The sequence below is a fragment of the Crocodylus siamensis genome, chromosome 1, assembly GCF_052110815.1.
Source record: "Crocodylus siamensis isolate JL-2025a chromosome 1, ASM5211081v1, whole genome shotgun sequence".
Lineage (NCBI taxonomy): Eukaryota > Metazoa > Chordata > Crocodylia > Crocodylidae > Crocodylus > Crocodylus siamensis.
Window position 1 is genome coordinate 54482040 of NC_143395.1, and position 21122 is coordinate 54503161.

Sequence of the window (21122 nt, forward strand, 5' to 3'; positions counted from 1 at the left end):
AGAAAGTGAAAGAAAGCTTTCAGTGTCACCTTATTTCCATTGGAAGTCAGCATCAGGTGAGACTAGTTGGTAGCTCTGGAAGTCTGGCCACAAGATGATCAACCATTTTGACTAAATAATAGTAAAAATGGCCATAAGATACAAAATCAAGTTAAATTCAGGAAAGGACTTGAAAACATTGTTGGTTTTCTTTGAAAGGTACTTCTGTCATAGAGACTCTTCTATTGGCCATAAAAGAGACAGTACAGGCTGTGGGAATGCAAATACCAGGAGTACTAGCACTGCCACAGGGATCACCTGCATTTAATCTATCTCTAGGGTTTAGTGAATGATAGAACAATTCATTCTCCAATCCCATGTGAATTTATCTTTGATGCTGAATCTGGCACCAAAACTTTCAATTGCAATGGAAGTAAATTTTGTCATGAAAGCTCCTATTTATTGAAAACTCAACTGAAACCACCCAGCACCTGTCCCAGAGTGCATCAAAGATTCTAAAAATGTAACAGCAAAATGAAAATTTACTCCAAATAAAGTTTTAAGTCTGGTTATAGAAGTTTCTTCCTCTTACTCATCACTACTTGGGGGAAAAAAATGTTGAACCCATGGTTTGGATATGTCTCTTTTGAGGGCTATATTGGAAACAAGATAGTAACTAAGCTGTGCTAATCCATACTAAATCTGCCCATGCCATCAAAACAGTATAAACTGTCTAGAGTATAGATGGGAATTCTAATAGCAACCCTGTAAAAAAGAAAAAACATAAAACAGTGTGGGCAGGAACTGGATGGAATCTCCTTTTTCAGACGTATGGTGGAAAACATCCAGGGAAGTTAGAATACTGTATTTTCATTCTGCAATGCCCAGTAGTGACTTTCACTCAGCTCTGCTTCTATCAGTTAGTACAATTAGTAAACTAGCTTTCAAAATTGCACTTTCCCAAGATGCAACTCTTAATAACGAGAGATCTGCTTATTTTATATCAGGTAAGAGATCTGCATACATCATTATACAGTGGACGGGTCTACACAAGATGTTTACTGTATAGTTGACTCATTAACTGTGCAGCAAATCATAGAAATGTCTTACCATTTATATGTGTGCCTGTATTAGGTAGGGCACGTGAAACTTCTGTGTACAGCAGCATAGATGTAGACACAGCACCAGCTGACTGAGGCACAGGGTACTTCAGTGCAGGGCAAGACAGCAGGCAGCCCCTGCTCTGAAGCATCCTTGTGTCTCAGCCACCCGCTCTGCAGTACATGGAACCCAGCTGGAGCATCCTGGGCTGGCAGGTTGATCCCCTGGGTCCCCTGCCAGCTCAGGCTGCTCTGGCCAGGCTCCATGTGCTGTGCATGAATAAACTCTGGAGCAATATGCACGTTCAAATGGCACACCTGGGAGCAAAATGCCCTGGAGCAATCAGCTCCAGAGTTTATTCATGTGCATTAATCATTAATGATTAGTTAATAGATTAATGTGTAGAGGCAGCAAGTGAGCTATGTTTGTTTTCCTCAAGAGAACTTCTTCCTCAAGAGAACTTCTTCACTGTCAGGCATACCTGGATCCTCACTATTTTTAAGTTTCAAGGTTCCCTATGGGACAGTTTCTGATGTCTGAAATATATGTATATCCGAAAGTTCCCTTTTGTTCCAGAAATTTTCTTATTAGACAATCACAAGCATGTATGTACTTGATAACTGTGCATTTATAAAAGATGGAGCACGCTGTAGCAAAATTTGGACCATCCAAAAAAACTGGATCATCCAGGCCTGACTAGAATGAATTCTGTGATCTGCATAACACCATGCACTGCCTTCTCAGCGTTGCAGTCTTCAGGGTCTTTGGCTAATCTCCATGTTTTATCTGCCGAGGTCCCTTGCTTTGAGTTGTAGGGAAGTAGTCAGGGAAGAGCTCTCCTCATAGATTTGTCTCCCTCTGTGCTATATCTTCACTTGACCTCGCTCTTCACCAGTCGTTTGTTATTGAATATTCACGGAGAGGTTTCTAAAGCTGACCTCTTTGTGGAAGTTAATTATAGGGTTGTGATATCTAGGGGGATGCTAGAGACAGTGGCTTATCCGCTGCATACTTATAAATCATGTTTTATAAATACACCTCATTTCACTTACAATCAAGCGAGCTACAAATTGCAAGGGTCATGGGACTCCATGTGCAGGGTGAATGAGTTCATTAAGAGAAGCTTTCTTCTTTGACCGGTCATCATGTCCCACATCTAATGTGAATGAGAAAAGATGTTTTTAAACATTGTACAGAACCTTTAGGGTAGTGTGCGGGGGTCAGCATGCCAGTGAACCAAATGATTCCTAAAGGATTGCTAAACAAAACAAAGTGATGGTCATCACTCATAGATAATGTGGAGTGTCACAGAGTGTGAAGGAGTGTGGCTAGTTCTGAATCTGCAGTTGCTTGGTTTCCCTTGTCTTATGTTCTGTTGGGAGGAGATCATGCAAACCTTCCCACCCCCTTTTTTTTAACAAGAGATATAAACTATTCATGTTTGTAAAAGCTAAAATGGATGTGGTTTACAACTTGTACCTAGGAAAAATATAGCAAAGAGCAATAAATGTGCTCCTATTTGCTTGGGTCAAGAGTGGTTTGTGACCAGTAATATCTCTGATCAGAATTTGTGCAGCGTGTAATTGTAATAATAAAACTCCTGCATTATTTGAATTCAAGCCTTTCAGGAGGGGGAAGCCAACTGTTTGCTCTAAGAAATGATTGGCTTGGATGGCATCCAGACTTTTATTTATTTATTTCCATCTGGAGAAAAAGTACCTCTAAAGCCTGGCAGTCTTATTTCAAATGAACTTTCAAAGTGTGCGTGATTATGGCGTGTACTGGACCACACAGGCTTGCGAGAGGCTTTGTTCTCTTTGCTGGGTAGAAATGTGTGAGCTGTACTGTAAAGCAACTGGGGGCCGCTGCCTGACAGGAATATGCCTTCCCCCGGTTTTCGGCATCCGCTGTCGCGCCCCTTTCTCTCACGCCAGTGGGCTCTGGCCGGAGGGCAGCCCCGGGAGCGCGAGACCAAGGGAAGCGAGGAGGGGAACTGCATATTAAACTTGATTTAGCTGCGCCAGAGCAGCGGCTCCTTCTTTCTTCCGACACGACTCCTCTCTCGACCCTCGCCTTCTTCCAGCCCCCAGCCCCCAGCCCTCCGCTGAGCTGGCGCTGGGAGCACTTGCCTGCCTGGCGCGCTCCAGCCGGAGCCAGCAGGCGGGAGCTAAAATGAGGCTGTTAAGGACATTTTCCCTGCATCTCTGCTCCAGCGCCTGTGCCGCCCCCGCCCCCGGGCAGCAGCCAGGGAAGCAAGGCCACCTTCCCCGAGATGGCGGGGAGGGAGCCGGCTTCCCCGAGCGCCTCCGCGGTGGGGAGGGCCAAGCACGTCCACACGGTGTTCACTGCAGCCGGGCGGCGGGCACCGCTATCGCCGCAGGCGGAGGCAGGCGGCCCTTTGAAAGCGGAGAGCTGTGTGTTTCCTCGGAGCGCTACATCCCTTCATCTGCATGGCGGTGGGGATCTGAGAGCCCCGGGGGCCTGCGGGGGGGGGCTGGGGGGCGTGCTTTAAAAGAAAAGGAAAAAAACCCAAGAGGAAGGAGATCAAGTGCTGGATTTATCCCTCGCCCCTCCTTGATCTGCCTGTCTCCCAGGCTGCAAGTTTCTCCCCACTCGGTCCCAGCCAGCCCCAGCGGTGGGAACTGAGGCTGGAAGAACCTCCCAGACGCAGAAAAATAACGTTTTGGGGACGTGCTTGGGTTTCAGTAGCCGTGACGTGCGCAGCGCAACCGCGGGCCCGCTCGCTGGAGCCGAGAGGCTCCCTCTCGCCCTCCCTTACACACTCACACACACACGCACAGCGGAGGCAGAGGGGGGAGCCGCGCGCACAGGCGCACACTGGAGCGCACTCCCACACACACGCACACACACACACGGCCGCGCGCTCCCTCGCTCTCCACCGCGCGCACACACGGCTCCACTATCTCCCTTCCTGTCCTCCCTCCTCGCTCAGCATTCAAACAGCTTGCCGACATCATCAGCCAAGGATTTCTTTTCTTTTTTCTTTTTTTTTTCCCTTTCCCTCCCTCCCCCCGCCCCAGTCGCTGTCCACCCATCGGCACCTGAGGGGGAGGAGGAGAGGAAGAAGTATATCCAGATAAAGAATAACCAAACCAAACAACAACAACCCAACAGCCCCCCTCCACCAATCTGCATTAGGGCAGTAGTTGTGCTTCTGGCTCCCGGCTCGCCTGGCATCGCTGCCCGCCGCCTGCTCGTGTTCAGACTTTGTTTCAAGTGTATTCAGTCTTCTTCGCCCTTCCGCCAGTTCCGTTTTGCCCCCTCCGCCACCCACCCTCCTGCGGGGTCGGGGCTGGGGCTTTTCCTGTCCCTCCGTGTGCGTGGATGTAGCGGATCCAGAGGCGACGCTGCTCCGGGGGTGCAAGCGGGCTTCTCTCTGCCTTTATTATTCTTTTTTTTATTCTTTTTTTTTGTTTTGTTTTTTGCCTTTTTTTTCCAATCTTGGTTTTGAACCTGAGCCGGGGAAAATGGGAACCGGTGCTGCCGACAGAAGGGGCATCTCTCCAGCACTGGTGTTGGGACGCGTGCCTGTGGCGCTAGTGGTTTAGAGAAAGAGCCTGCCAGCTTTCGGAGTGGAAGGTAAGGGTGTCCGGGGGCATCTCTGCCTCTCCCGTTTCCAGGGATGATGTGAGTGGAGAGCTTGGAGCCGGGGCTGGCGGGGAGGAGGCGGCGGCGGAGGAGGACAGGCTGTTGCTGAAGCTCCAGACAGCTCTGTGCGGCTCAGCGCTGCCTGCCTGGTCCGAGCCCGCAGTTGAAAAGTTAAGAGAAGTCTGGGTGGCGGCAGGGCTGCTTCCCCGGGAGTCGTTTCCAGCGAGACCAAGAAAATCTGAGGTTTGTGCATGATTGGGGTAATTTTCGGGGGGGGGGTGGAATCTTAGGTTAATAGGAAGTTAAAATAAGGGAAGTCAGTGGATCTTCTGTTGTGTGAAAAATAAGTGGAGTGATGGCGCCGTCTATGTTCGGCTAAACTACAGTGTCACCTAGAAAATCAGTTTGGGGAATATCCAAACTAAACGCCCGTTTGCTTTTCAGCTAAAGAGATTTCTCCCCAAACGGGCAACCTTAAACCTCGGTGGCCGCAGTTGCAGACAGCTCTTCCCCCCCTTCCCCCCCCCCCCCCCCTTCCCCAGGAAAGAAAGATCTTTTTTAATCCGAGTGCCTAATCTGTGCAGCGAGTGTATTTAGCAGTATTGTAGGCTAAATGAAATGCTGCCGGCGCGATACATGCATCTGTAGAAACAGAGAGAGACTGGGGGGAGGGGGGGCGTTAAAATCATTTTCTGTCTCGGTAGTCTTGCTTGGACCAACGCGCAGCTGAAACGATGGCTATTTGACTAGGTTCCCCCCGTAGAAAACAGCCTGGCACTGCAGACGTCTTTATTTTTTTTTCCACCCAGCAAAGGTGGGAAAGAAGAGGAGGGCTTTTATTTTAAAATAAATGACCAAATAACCCCTTCCCTCCCCGCTTCCCCTCCCCTTCGCTTTTCGGATTATAACATGAATCCTTTTTCATGGGTGGAATCCGAATTTAGACACTTACTGTCACCCTGGCTTCCAACGCCTCCACCATCCTGAATAGCGCTGCGTAGAGCTGCATTGCCTGAGAAGTGCTCCAGCAAAGAGGAAATTGTATCTAGAATTGCCTCTGAGTTTCTATTTTTCTCGTCTTTAAATGTTCCCTCGACCCGATTTAGAGGCAGAGGACCTGGCTCTTTGCTAAGAGATGCGGTCGGGAAAGGCAAAATCCAATGGTTTGGGTAGATCCGTCGGCAGCTCGGGTTTTTTTGTTTGATTTTTTGGGGGGCGGGGGGGGAGGAGGGTTGTTTTTAAACCGCAGCTATGAAAAAGGTTGGAGTTGGTGCTGCTTTTCCCATCTCAAGATTTAGAGTTAGGGTCATATCTGGAAAACACACGATTCTCTGTAAAGGAATTTAATCCCCGATGTGTTAAGGGTTATGCAATAGCCGGAGACAGAGGGTGCCTTGCAATTTGGAGGGGGGATGAAAAGCCGGGCAAAGACACACGTTCAAACTCAGTAACTGTGTCTGGGTCTGTGTCTGTTTCTGCTTCCAGAGCAACCGTGGAGGAGGCTGCAGTCTAAAGAGTTTGTAGATTAACTTGGCATCACTTTTGTCTGCTCCCACTTGTAAACAGCGGAAAGCTACTCAATTGTAAGAGATTAGCAACTTCTTAAATCTGAAAACGTTCTCAAGTTTAATTTTTTTGGATAACATTACAGAGGTAAATATAACCAAGGTTCACTTTATTGTCCTAGGCCCCTGTTAGAGCAGAGCATGTGGAGGCTGTAACTGTGGAGGGGGTGCACGAAGAGCTTTATTTGGAGATGCTAGCACAGAAAATGACATCTGCCTTTCATCGCTCAGGCACACATCTGCAAAATCCAGCGGATAACCCCACTGAACAAAATAGTCATCATCAAAGGGCAGCTAAGAAACTCAGTCCAGCAACAGAGATCCTTGTGTAGCAAGGCTCACTCCATACTGTCCTTGGCTATCGATGCTAATATACTGATCCACTTGATAGATCCCTGGAGGTTATCACACTGAAATGATTGTCTAAAATGCTGGGTCTCCGTGTCAGTGTCAGACAACCACTAGTTCCATCTAACTACCTAGATGTCTTTCCCAGATACCAGTTTCAAGATTTTATTAACACATATTAATCTTAGTTATTTCCTCCCAGGATTTGCTTTTTATAGAGACCTCTGTATACCAGGTGGCCATTGCAAAGGCATGTAGACATATGGGAGATAATGTTCCATCTGTAGCAAATAATAATTTGTGCATTTTTAAAATTATGGTTGTAATTCATCACAATTACTTCTCAGATTTAATAGAAACAATGATATGTAACAACAGATGTTACCGGCTTTACTGATCTGGTCTAGAGAGATTATCTGTGTGTACATTCACACACACACATACTATATATGCAAATATATGCAGCTATATATATGAACATATATATAGTGCACACTCTATATAGTACCTTTATACATGTATTGACTTAAAAATGAATACCCCTTCTCTTAATTTATGGGATAAAAGCCCCTGGGTTTTATTTACATTGAAGAGTTCCAGATTACCAAGATGAATACGTGATAGATAAGTGAGGGCATTCCTATTAATAATCTAATAAATGTTATTTTTTAAATTTGAATTTAGGGAATTTGACTGTTGTGATGGCCACGTGATGGCGCTGTTCACACAGCATCAAACAATTTCCTTGCGTTATAAAATAAAAATTACCTGCCCTTCTTTTTTAAAAGGGCTCTAACTGGAATCTTGAAAACAGCTGGCTGGACTATTGGAAGGAGTTTGGTTTTCAATGCGTGAAGGATTCTACTTGCATTTAATTTCATTTCATTTCCTGCAGGCCAAATGACATAGGATGAAGGCTGTTCGTAATTTGCTGATTTATATATTTTCCACCTATCTACTGGTTATGTTTGGATTTAATGCTGCCCAAGACTTCTGGTGTTCCACGCTGGTGAAGGGGGTCATTTATGGATCGTATTCTGTAAGTGAGATGTTTCCTAAAAACTTTACAAACTGCACTTGGACGCTGGAAAATCCAGATCCGACCAAATATAGCATTTACCTGAAATTTTCCAAAAAAGACTTCAGCTGCTCCAACTTTTCCCTCTTGGCTTATCAGTTCGATCATTTTTCCCATGAGAAAATAAAGGATCTTTTAAAAAATAACCACTCTATAATGCAGCTCTGCGATTCCAAGAATGCTTTTGTATTTCTGCAATATGATAAGAATTTCATTCAGATCCGCCGAGTTTACCCCATCGATTTCCCAGGATTACACAAAAGGGAAGACGACCAAAAATCCTTCTTTGAGTTTTTGGTGTTGAACAAGGTGAGCCCGAGCCAGTTTGGTTGCCACGTGTTATGCACTTGGCTGGAGAGCTGCTTGAAATCCGAGAACGGGAGAACCGAGTCCTGTGGGATCATGTATACAAAATGCACCTGTCCTCAGCATTTGGGAGAATGGGGAATAGACGACCAGTCCCTGGTGCTGCTCAATAACGTGGTGCTGCCCCTTAACGAGCAGACCGAGGGCTGCCTGACCCAGGAGCTGCAAACCACCCAGGTCTGCAACCTCAGCAGAGAAGTCAAGCGGCCGCCCAAAGAAGGTAGGTGCTGCTGCTGGGGACGTCCGGGTCCCATTGCCACCCCAGCCCTCCCCTCTCCCTGGTACTTCAACTCCTGGCTCGCACCCCACGCAGCTGACAGGGGGGCTGATCGCCTCCAAACGCACTGCAGTCCCCCAAGACATGTCCCCGGCCGGGGCAGGGTGGGGGGTCAGAGCTCCGAGGGACGCCCGGGATGCGAAGACCCGTTGCTCTGGCAGCTCTCATAGGGCGACGCTGACAGGTTGGGAGCCAAGTCATTAGCTCCTGTTTTTTCCTTCTTTCCTCGTCGGCATCGCAACCACACGCTTCCTCCCTTGGATGAGCCCCGAGGGGAGCCGCAGGCCGGGCCCCCAGTCCTCCGTCGGGCCAGGCTCCGGAGTGCGGGAGCCGCGCCGGCTCCCCCCGGGCTGGCTCGGGGCCGAGGCGGGAGCGCGGGCACCACGCCGCGGCCCTTGGGAGGAAGGCGGGGAGGTGGGGGCGCACGGCGAAGCTGCCGAGGGCTGAGCAGAGCAGAGCCAGCTCCCGGGGGGGGACGGACACACGCTGCTGCCCACCAGGCCCCTGCATCTTTGATGCAGGAAATGTCCTCTCTCTCCCTCGCTTCCTACGCGGCCACAAAGCTCCCTGTCTCCGGGAAGGCCGAGCCAAGCTCCCAGCCCCCCCTCATAGAAGTTGCCTTTGTGGAGGACTGTAACATTGGCACGTTGTTAGGGGAGGATTTTCTTTAAGGGCAGCCAAGCCGGAGCGGGGAGGGAGAGGAAAAGCTGAACTTGCTGAACCGTCGGCGCTGCCAAGGGCAGAGGGGGGGGAGGGGGTCGTGCCAACGGGTCCAGAGCCGGGCCCGAGCGCAACGACGTGCCCGGCCTGCCCGAGCCTCAGCAACGTCCCCGACAAGCCCTAGCCCGGCAGGACTTCCCGTTTCAAGATTAATTAGTGTCCCTTGGAAGGAGCCCCCTTCCCTAAGCTGTGAAGCTGGCCGTTAGGACAGTTAAGCAGCAGAGAAAGCATCTCGGTTTCTGTGCTGGCGGAGGCTGGGGAGAGGGGGGGCATTAATATTTCAAGGCGCTAACCGTTGGAAGGACCCGCGGGGAAAGGGAAACAAACCCCCAGCAGCCGCCGCAGCCCCAGGTGCTCCTGCCCTGCCTGCCTGAGCGTCTGCTTTACAGGGGCTGCCAGCTTCTTGTGTGAGGGGGAGCACTTAAACGGTAGGCACTGCAAACATAGCTCGGCTTTTTTTGTTGTTGCAAGGATTTAACCCCCCCCCCCCCCAAAACCAGCCCAGAAAACCTTCACTTAAATTACCTTGGACAAAGAGACCACCACCTCCCCCCAAAAGCCTTCGTGGGATTAAGGCTGCCTACATTTCAATAGACTACTGAAAAAGCCAACTCTCAAGTGAGCTGGGAAGACCAGTTTTAAAGCCTCTTAAATGTTTTCTCAGGTTGTGTTTTTTCCTGGACAAAACCTCAAGCTTCTGGGCAGATTCAATAAGCTGCATGAAGGGGCTGTGCAAGGCAGAGTGTTTGTGGTGTCATTCCTCAGCTGCTGCATTTTGCAAGTGATTAAATTTTAATTGTAACAGAGATGACACTTCCCTGGCTATAACTTTAGCACAGAAGTGTCCGGGCACTGCTGCATTTATGGATTAAATGGGAAATGTGAGCCCAGAGATGGCAGCTCTTGTGTTTGCAGAACCTCTCTAGTTTTATTTTTTCCCCCTCACAAAATAAGCTGAGCAGCACTGCAGGCGCTGAAAACCTGCTTCTAAAAATGTTTAGTGGAATGAAGAGATGTAACTAATTTTTATTTCTGCATGTCAAATCTGAAAGCCACAAATGCATTTCACTTTTAATTCTAGTCATATCTTATTTTAATACCGTCCCAACTTAACTCTTTTTTCAGGGTCACAGTAGAAAGCCAAACTGCGTTATTGTAAGGGAAAAAGTGGTTTGCAGATGGAGAAATAGCCTTCAGGTCTTTTTTCAGTGTAGGTGGCAGTTTGGTTTGCTTTATGCTGTTGGGAATTTTTAACAAAATAATAGAATTGTTTCAACATTTTAATTGTGTTATTTTTTCTGCCTCTGGATTTTATTCATGGAGTGGTTAGCTTAAAGGTAGAAATATTTTGTCAAGCACAAAATTAAGGCCTAGAGGTAACTTTCAAATAACAATGAACTTGTTTCCCATTTAGTTTAAAGTATTATTTTTCCTGGTTTGCACAAAAGAAAACACAAGAGAAATATGGTTGCATGTTTCTTACGTATAAGCCTATAAATAGAAATTAAAGCTCAGAAGTAGTATCAGTAACTTACACTTAAGCCTATGGGGATGGTATCTTTATGTAAAGTAGCAATTTATAGGACATTTGAAACCTCTGGCATTTATTTAAGGTTTAAAAATATATTTCTAACATGAGCATTATGAATTTTGTCACTTGCATCTGAAAACATTACCACACAAGATGCGAAGTGTATTACTGCAGGTGATCTGTTTCAAGTTAAACCAGGACAGTCAAAAAATAATGTATACCCAACAGTAAAGAAAAAGGGGAACATCACTGTTTGCAGTAATGTCTGTACAAGTACAAACACATGTTTTGTTAGTGTAGCTTGTCATTTCATGGGGAACAAGGGTGCTCAGCAATTTGTGGGAGGAGTTGAGAGCCTTGTAGGAACATATTTTAAACCACATTATCTTCTTTTGAGCTTTTTAGTAGTATTGAAATTTCAGTGATGACAATGGGAGAGATTGACAAAGGCTGGACAGTCTCTTGCAAGGTCCTCTCCAGTATCTTTGACTATCTTGAACTGCCTTCTGTTGGGCAGGTGAAGTCTTGATTGTCTTTGGGGAATTGTCCCTTCTGACTCCAGCTTAAAACTGCATTGTAGGATTGTTAGGACTGTATTATCATTCCTTCTTTTTTGCCTCTCAAGTTTTTCACTGTTTTCATGTGTTAAAGGTTAATCAGCATTTTCCTCTCTCAGAAATTGTTGCATTTTATAACAGGCCTGACAGCTACATAGTTGGTGTTTTTGCTTCCCAAGGTGATGCAGAATGTTGAACAATATGAGGAACTAGCTTCTTAAGTAAGGAGGCTGGATCTGTTTTTTTCCAAATGAAACAATTTTGGAAATATATAGTATAAGTAGCAGTTCTTCATTAGATGAATCACTGGTGTTATAAATCAATGGAACAATAATAATGGTCACTTTTATTGATATATAGCCACTGTATCTGAAGTTAGCTTGTGACAGTCAGACAATCAGGCTTTTCCTTCAGCATTACTTCTGAGATATTTAGATGTGACAAATTATTAGCAAATATATTCTATAGAACAGTCACTGATTGGCAGAAAGCTAAGTGGATGGCCTAATAGGGTTTCTTCTCTTCGGCTTCAATGCTACACATGCAGTTATATACAATGTTTATTAACCTAGCATAGACCCAATTCCACTATGTTTATGCACATTAGAAAGTACTCAGAAAAAATGAATAGGAATAATTTTGGTGGCTGGGAGTGGCAGGGTCAGGGCTATGTATTATTTTCATAGATATTCCAAGGTGTAATGCAACTTATGAAGACATTGGCTAACATGTGGAATCTTGTTCTACATTCTTGTCTCATTTTTTAAAAATGTCTTCAGCACACCACTACCATAGAAAAACCACAGGTATGTGTTGTTCTTTTCCATAGTAATTCTATTTGAGAATGGTAGGGATGGGAAATTCAAATTAATTAGATCACAGCATCTGGAAACCCAGGGCTGCCCTTTGGCTTGACCTTGCATTACTTGCTCACCCAGCGTGAAATGATTTCAGTGGGATTTTTCAGTACACAAGAACTATAGCATCACTGTTCTTGATACAAATTCCAGCAATATGCATTGGTACTGAGATCTGAGCACTAAAAGGCTAGCTCTTTACTGATTCCAGACATAAAGTACATAAGATGGGTAAACTTACTGTAATACACTTCTGTTATAATCAGTCATTTATTATGTACCATTCAGAAGTAGAAAATGAGTTTGCAATGTATTTGTAAAAATTATAGAATATATTTGTATACTGCTCCATTTATGTCTAAATTTTATGTCCATATTTCAAAAAGCAATTAGGGTATAATACACATCCAGGGTCAAATTTTCCTGGAGACCAATTTGTGACTGAGTATCCTACAAGTATCTTAAGCTAAAAATCACACAGCAGTAATATAATATATCTTCATCAAAGGGTTTACATTATTATACTATGCAGATGACATGGGGGAGATATGTTTATGCAAGGTTTACGAACAGAGAATAGAATATAATAGCTTCTGCTAGAATCTTCAGTATTTAATGTACAGCTAGTACGCCAGCCTAGTGCAAAAAATAAAGGAACTGCACTAATTAAATTTGTCCTCCAAAGCGCAGAGTCAGCACAAAGAAGTATTTAGAAAGCTTTTATAGAAAAACAATGTTTCTGTCCTTATGGGTTCAATAGTTTATCCACAACCTGAGAATTCAGTTAGAGAAGGGAAGATGAGCACGGATGGAACAATAAGCTTTTTATGGGTAGCTTCTAGAAGAAAAAAACTGCCATTTTGTCATACCTTTATAGTTTACTAAAATGTAGTAGATATAAGACATTCTAAGACAGGCTTGGAATGCTGTTGTTCTCAAGTAGCGTGAGCTCAACCAGAGTCTAAATTACAAAGAAGAGCAGTTTCATGATATATACTGAGTATTGTTTTTGCTAAAATGGCTGTGGTTAATAGGATCATGGTTACTTTTTTTCTATAATTTATTGCAGCTTTATTTTTCTACTCAATGGACACATCTATATGTGGATATTAATGCCATGCAATAAACTCCAGTGCTTATTGCACAAGAGTTTATTGCTCCTGAGCACATGATTACATGCGAGTTTAGGATCGCAGCACATTGAGCCAGGTAAGAGCAGCACCAGCTGGCAGGGGCCTCCAGGGTTCAGTTTGCCAGCCTGGGCTGCTTCGCCTCACCCCGGCTCAACGTGCTGTGGAGGGGCTGACGGGCAGAAGGGTGTTTCAGTGTGGAGCAGGCCCCAGCCAGCTGCGGCAGTGCCCGCACATGTGCTGCTGTGGAGTTTTTTTACTTTGAAACAGTATAGTACTGGTAAATACAAGTTAAATTAGTTTATTCCAGCCTAACAGGGGCGCATGTGTAGATGTACAGTGTTTATTGTGCATCTAATTAGTCTACTGCACAGTAAACTCAGTAAACTCAGTAAACTCATGTAGACGGTGCCTGCTATGACTGATTCAAAGTCCACTGAAGCCGATTCAAAGGCTTATATTGTATTGACGTTGAAGGGCTTTGGATCTGGCACTTACTTGAGCCATTCTGTTGGTAAATGATGAACCCCTTAAATTCTTGGAATGTTTAAAGCATGTTTGTGTCTCTCACCTCTCAAGTTTGGACACAGTGTAGAGCCATAAAATTTGATTTTAGATATTCTTTGAAGTAAACAATGCACTGTAGGAAAAACATTTAATGATTAGATTCTCTTATAATCAATAGCCCCTACCCTTGTTTTCAAGCATAATACACTTTTATTGCTAATGATTGTACTTTAGTTTGTGGTGTTATTGATCATTTTCACTGCTTTTATTTTAATAAGTTATAAAAACTTATTTCTTATTTTTTTTGTTTAAAGTATCCAGAGTTTATACATGAAAATTCAGTTATGCTTTTCTTCAATGATTGACTTCAGTGGACTTTGGAACAGCCCCTGAAATAGGTACCTGGCACTTCCCAAAAAAGAAAATAAGGCTGAGCTCTGAATCCATATCAGAGAAAAAGCTTACATGACTATTAATTACTTGTACTTAAGCTGGAATACTGTTTTCTGATATGTCAGAGATAGAGGCTTTTGGCCCATTGTTTTTGGTGCAGAACAACTATCTTGCTTGACTTACTACTATGCTTATGCTTTCACAAACAAATGAGCAGTGAACAGCTTCTTTGGGTAGTGTCATCGTGTTGAAGTCGATGTAGTTTCTGGAGTTTCAGTGGAAGAAGAATGTCTTCTGTACTGTAGTATAAGGATAACTAGTATTTTAATAAGATACTTAACTGTAGAATGCGTGATTCAAGTAAAACCATACAGTGTAAGTTTGCCTACCACATCACAAGAACCTGAATAGTGATCTTCTTATTTGACATTGAAACCCCAGGATGTACACAAGTAGATGAAGAAACTGCCCTAACCCAAAAAGATGCCTATCTATAAGACAGGCAAAAACATTGGAAAGGGAGACAGAGTGGCAAAACTTGCCAAGGATCTCAGTCTCTTAAGATATCCGTCAGATGATATTGCCTCTTCCACACAGTCAACTGATTGATTGACTAACTCCTTAACTATATACCCAATCAGATTGGATTTCTAAGTGTTCATATTTTGAGCTATCATTAAAGACAACTAGGATTCTGTTTACGGAGAACTTGAAGATATGAGATTCCAACAATATTTTATAGAATTGTCTTTATATGATAATGTATATAGTGAATTTTCTATTATTATATATTCATTCACTGAATTATTTTTAACATGTTTTCCATAGTTATTCTGAAAAAAAATCTCATCTTGAAGTCTGTCAGAATTGCAGTTTTGTTTAGTTTTTAATCTGCAAAAGCAGAGACAGATCTATTTTACATATCAATATACAAAGGGCAATTTGTTCAGAGAAGAAGAAATTCTTTCTTCTTGGTGAATTAATTTTATGAAGTTTATTCAATCATATTATGAGCTTTATCAAAGGATTCAAACACAGTTGTAGTTCTTGAAATCTCAAATTGAAGTTTAGCTGTTCATCTGTAAATATACAATAATTATATTAAAACAAAGGTCACTGCAGAATTCCTGTGAGCATGATTTGTGTTCATTATTAACAAGAAATATAAAATGCACTCTATAATAAAGTTGAACATGAGGTAAAATACAAATTTACAAATTATGCATAATTTATTTATGAATATTTCAGTGTTTGAACTGTTTTAGCTGCTAGTTAATGCTCAAGGGAAAAGAAAATAGGATTTTGGGGTTGTTTCCAGTTTCTTTAATCTGCTAAGGGAGTTATAAAAAAAAAGTTCACTTTGATGGGCTAACCCATCATTAGAATTAATAAATACAGTTTCTAATAAGCAATACATATGATTGGGTTTGATATTTAAGTTGGAGGGGGCTAATATTTTAGTTTCTGTTTGAGGCAGATTCCCATTATTATCTATAGAATTTGGCTTAAATAAGTATGGTATAATTTGTTTGAGGAAGCATACTGTAATGACAATAGCTTTGCCAGCAGCATGACTTGGTGGTTTTCAGTTTAATATGTAATCTTGTAACTGAAACTTTTTCCAGGATTCATTTTGGAAACTGGACTTAAAACTTTTATTAAATGAAAGTACTACAACCCAAAGGTAGCCATTCTGCTTTTCCTCCTTCCACCAAAAGCTGGTAAACACTGTAATTCCCATTATGTTGTCTTTCAGTATCCCCCTTCTTACTTTTGTAGAGATATAATCCAGAAGTGAAGGTTGAAAAACAAATGGCACAAATAGCATAATTGAAATTGATCGATTTCTTTGATAATGTATACTGATGACGTTTGAAAGTAAGCTGTGTTTAAAGTTATCAAAATCATCCTTTTTAGAAATATTTAAGTAGCATGCTTCACTTATTTTATCTGCTTTCAATAATTTTAAAAAGTTTGAAATCTGTCTTCAGCCCACATTGTTCCTCTTGTACTGATTACCCAGCTACCAGTTATATCAAGACAGTATTTTGTCAGTAGAACAGTTTATAATGTTTCAGCCATGACTGAATATTTGTGCACTAATCTAAACCTGTTGATTTTGAAAGGCAATCTGTAGTGACTGTAGTGAAAATGTCATCACTGACTTTTGGGGGAAAATGTGAGAGCAGCTCTCTAATCAAATGTCACTTTACTTTAGAAGATGGATGCCTGACTTACTAAAAAGATGAACAGACTGAGAACTCACTTCTTCTGTGTGTGGTTAGAATCCAATTTAATACCCCTATTATTATTCAGTCCTGCTTTATGTCACTGTTTTTGCTTTATGCTGTTGAGAATTTTTGACTAAGGTCATAATACTCAGTATTTCTGACTATTGTCATAATACTCCATTTAGAGAGTTATCAAGAAATAGCTGCTCAACAGGCCACGTCCAGACAAACGCGGCTGTGAGGTATGTGAGGCACCGCATACCTCATATTCAGCTGTTCTCTGCACTTCAGGGTAGCACCATGGAGGATGGGGTGTTTTGACTCTAGGATATCCCAGGGTCAAAAGAACCAGAGTAAAAAAAGGTGGAGCAGCCCACATGGAAGAAGCATGTACCACCCAAATCTAGAGCCTGGCCAGCTGGAGCCATGCTCCAGCTGCTGGCCTGCTCTGAGTGGTGGGACTGCTGCTGCTGCAGCCCCAGGAGACCTCCAGGAACCCAGGTGAGGGTTCTGGGGCCAGCCCAGTGCTATCCCTACCTCCTCTACCTCACCCGAAGTAACCTGCCACATGCCAGAGTGCGCGTCGTACAGGTGTTCCCCTGGGACAAGTAGCAGCAGCACAAGTTATGCAGCTGGTTCTTGTCCCCTGGAAAACAAAGGTCCATGATCATATGGATGTGACCACAGTGTCTAGTGCCACTTTTCACATAAGAATCAGAATCGCTTTACCAAATGACTCTCAAATGACTAAATCAGCTTTGGTCTTTTGTTGTCAGTAAACCTCCTCTCCCAAAACTAGGGGCATGATCCATAAGCCCTACTCATACGCGTTCTATTGCTGACCAGTAAGCAGTTGTGCAGGCTACTGTGATTGTGTGCATCAAAGTGTTCTTCTGTGGTTGGTGTATAAAGCAGTTAGCAATTGTTCCAGTAAAATCTAAGCTAGGAATTTAAAATTTAGGGGGTTCAAACCCTGATATTGGAGGGAAAGGACATTGGAGGGAAAGGTGATTCTCTTGTATATGATGCCCATAATTAAAAGACCTTTTCCAAGTACGTTTTGCACTTATGAGTTACAATATTGTGCAAAATGACAGGGCGAATCATCAAAATATGTTCTACATTTCAGTCAACTCTTGTCTCTTACTGGCCAGTGCATGTCCTAAGCAACACATTGTGCGATCCTGTTCTTCAACTTTACCTGTAGAAAATCATATTTTTACCCCATTGGTTTAGTTCCTGGAACTGGCTAGATCACTGCTTTTCAGCCAGGGTCCTGGGGGACCCTGTGGGGTGCTGTGAGATTTTTTGAAGGGTGCTACAAGGCATGAGGAGATAAATACAGACTTAGGCACATCCCTGTCTGCTGCTGTCCTACCTCCACTGCCTGGCCCTTCTAGAGAGGTAAGGACTGTAATAAATTAATTTTTGAAATGGGCTGCTGCTCAATTCATACAAGTCATGGACGGGTACCTTCAGTCTAACAAAGGATGGCTCGACTCTAAAAAAGTTAAGAACTACTGGACTAGTTGGTGACCAGCCCACTTGCAGATGAATCCATAATGATATGTGTAAAGATTGATAGGTGTGCTTCATATTCAGGGGTAGAGAATCTAAATGAAGGAGGCAGACAGGAAGCTGCATTCTGCTGCTGCAGCTGCTTCAGGATGTATCAAATACCAAAAAGTTGATGGGAGGTTATAAGGTGTTTTGGAAAGGGAGCAATGAAACAGACTCCCTCCCAGAGGTTCCCTCTTCTTGAAAAGCATAGGACCTAGGAGAGAGGGTAGCTTATATATTTAACTATAGACAACCCCCACTTACGTGATTTTGCTTACTGCGGTTTTGCTATAGTGCTCATTTAAAATACGTACCTGGTTTTACTTAGCGCACAGAGCATTTCGTTATAATGCTCAGTGTGGCTCTGGGAAGAAGCAGTGATGGTGGTAGCAAGTGAAGAGGTGAGTAAGAGCCAGCAGGGGCTTAGGGCGAGGCAGCAGCAGAGTGGGGTTTGCTCCTGCAAGTGGTGGTGGAGCCAGCGGGGCAGAGCAGCAGCAGTGAGAAAGGGGGTGGCAGGCAGCATGACCAGGGCTGGCAGGGCCCAGGGCGGGGTGGCAGAAGCCCATTGCCAGTGGGTAGTGCTGGTGGGGCAGCAGGAGCACATGGCCCAGGCTGGCAGGACACGTACACATTGTTCCCTGCCCTAGGCTGCAGTGGGACCGAGCCTGCGGAGCACTCTGCTGCCCCAGGGCTGCAGCGTGTGTCCCATTCCGATCACGCACTTACTCATAGGGCATGGACACCATCCTGAGCCTGCAGCAGTCTCGTGGTGGCAGATAGGCCCAGTGTCAGGTGCCCCCGCTAAGCAGAGCGGGGCGTGGGCACCGGTGGGTGGGTGGCCCCACTGCTTCCCCCATGCTGGCTGGAGCCCTGTTATGTGGGGTCTGGGCTGGCAAGTTGTGCTGAACCAATTATATTTATTTGCATTAAATCCTAAGGGGAAATGCATTTCACTTAACTCTGTTTCGCTTAGCACTCTGTTTTTCTGGAACCAGTTAAGAGCACTAAGTGAAACTTTTAGGTATCCATCAACTTTTAGGTATTTGATACATCCCGAAGCAGCTGCAGCAGCAGGATACAGCTTCCTGTTGGCCTTCTTCATTTAGATTTTCTACCCCTCAGTATGAAGTACACATATCTATCTTTACACATATCATTATGGATCACCTGCACGCAGGGGTTGCCTGTATTCATTTGAACTGGGACCCAAACTTGCGTTTCACCTGTATTCCTGGCAATTGCCCTAGACCTTAAACTGTAAACATGCTATTCCCATCCCATCTCCCCCACCCCCATCAAATGAATACTAGATTACTTTAGGCGGAGAGATTCAGGGCACCTCCTTTTTTGTGTCCCCATAAGCCCCCCATTATTCTGGGAGGAGGAACTTGTATTTTTAAATCTACTCAAGCACTGGAGGGAATTGAATCTGGGGTTTCCACATACCTAGTGAGTGATTTAGTCACTGATTACATGCATCCCTTGCAGTTGCGGTTTGTGCAAAAACAACTCTGAAAAGTATGAACTGAGAACACCTACTTGGTCAGGCCCTCTTGGAAACCTAATATGGTTATCCTCAGGTTGAGATGGAAACAAACCTAGAGTTTTGAAGATCTAAATTTTGGATTTAGGTACCAAAAGTATCAGCTAGCCAGTTTAGCATTCTGTTTTGTAAATCTAGCCTTAGTATCTCTGTGCTTGTGTTCTCTACCTGTAAGGTGGGCGTAAGAGTGCATCGCATCTTTACTTCTAAGAAGTATGGTGCAGATTAATGTGCTATTTGATGTAGCTATAGAGAAAGGTTATGTTATCACTGCTAAACTTGGAATGTTTCTTTGATGCAAATGTTAAGCTGCCTCCACAGTGTTAAGAACATAACTTTCCCAGTGGAAAGAATTGTGATAATTAGATGTGCTAATTTGTATACAGTATTATAGGTATATTTGTAATATACCTAATATAAATTAGGCATGCTAATTTGTATACAGTATTAAAGCATACAAGGGAAACCATTAAGGTATGCAATAGATTGCAGGTTTCATGACTTTGAAGTACATACTGTCTTTGGCTGGAGATGGTTATTGCTAGTGTTGTAGGCCAGTGTTCCCAACCAGGGTGCTGCAGTACAAAAGTGGGCTGTCAGAAGTGAACAGGCGTGCTGTTGAATTTTGCCATGGCAATAAGCTACAATGAGCTGTGATAGATATGAGGATGGGGAATGCTTTAACAGGTGTGCCGCAGAAAATTTTGATTAATGTAAATGCACCGTGGACTGGAAAAGGTTTGGTAGCACTGTTTTAGGCACTATGCAGGGAGAAAGATACAACAATCCTCTAATAAAGTGTGGGAAAAATCAGAGCATGCTAGTATACATACTTTAAAGATTTTTCTTCAGATGAGATGAAGACCTTCATCTTGTAACAACTAAACACACAGAAATACCTTTACTAAGAAGTAATCTCCCTGAATTCATAGGCTTACTCAGGTAATTAATTTAATTCATAGGCATGATCTGGCTCTCAAACAAGACATACAGTAGCTCTATGGGTCCTAGCCCATTGCTATCCTACCTTTTACACTTTACGCCTTGGTCATGGCCACACAAAATAAAAATGTTAAAACTGAGTTTGTTAAGAAAAACAAAACATGTCCACTGTGCATTACTTGCTCAGTATTGTTGCTCATGGCCTGACCATGCTTGGGACCCATTACTGTATATTAAAATACGATAAGCAGAGCAAAGCAGTATTACAACAATAAGTCATTCTTTATGATTATAATAGGATAGTAAATTCAGAAAACCAAAACATAAATATTTTGTTTGCCTGAAATTATCTGGAAAGATGGCAAAAATGGAGAACTATAAACATATAACATATATGTTATGTATTGCTAGGGTTTCATTTTAGGAATGAGCAGTCAGGTTGAGTGGAGCAAAAGATCATTTTGAAATATTTCACCCCAGCATCCAGATTATTAATTTATATGTTTTATATAGCAGGTTAAATGGACATTATGTCCATTTATTTGGTTCTAGAATTTAGATATGCTGTAACAGATGCTAAGAATTAGTCATCTGTTCTTCTGCAGGATGGGTAATAGAAAAGAAACTTTGAACTTCCTGGATAGTTTCTAATTCTTTACAATACAATATCTAATATTTTAACTAGTATAAAACCCTGACATTCAGGATACTTTAATAAATCTGTTTAGTCTAATTTTATAGTACAATTTATAATTTCTTCTCCTTTTTTATTTTTTCCCATTTAATTAGCTAAGTATCCCTCTCCCTCTGTTCCTACACAAGTGACTT

General features: G+C 43.3%; 1 protein-coding gene across 3 annotated transcripts in view; it reads left to right on the forward strand.

The window, feature by feature from the left end:
* Positions 1 to 3936: 3936 nt before the first annotated feature.
* The window catches only part of ADGRB3 (adhesion G protein-coupled receptor B3), a 706322-nt gene continuing 689136 nt past the window's right edge, over positions 3937 to 21122 (forward strand). For 2 of the 3 annotated variants that reach the window (XM_090034587.1, XM_090034599.1), the window contains exons 1-2: positions 3937 to 4680; positions 7498 to 8266. In XM_090034587.1, coding sequence (XP_089890713.1) covers positions 7513 to 8266 — 754 coding nt within the window. In that variant the 5' untranslated portion in view covers positions 3937 to 4680; positions 7498 to 7512. Of the gene's footprint in view, positions 4681 to 6174; positions 6343 to 7497; positions 8267 to 21122 lie in introns of all 3 variants that reach the window. The other variant, XM_090034594.1, reaches the window with a different exon arrangement.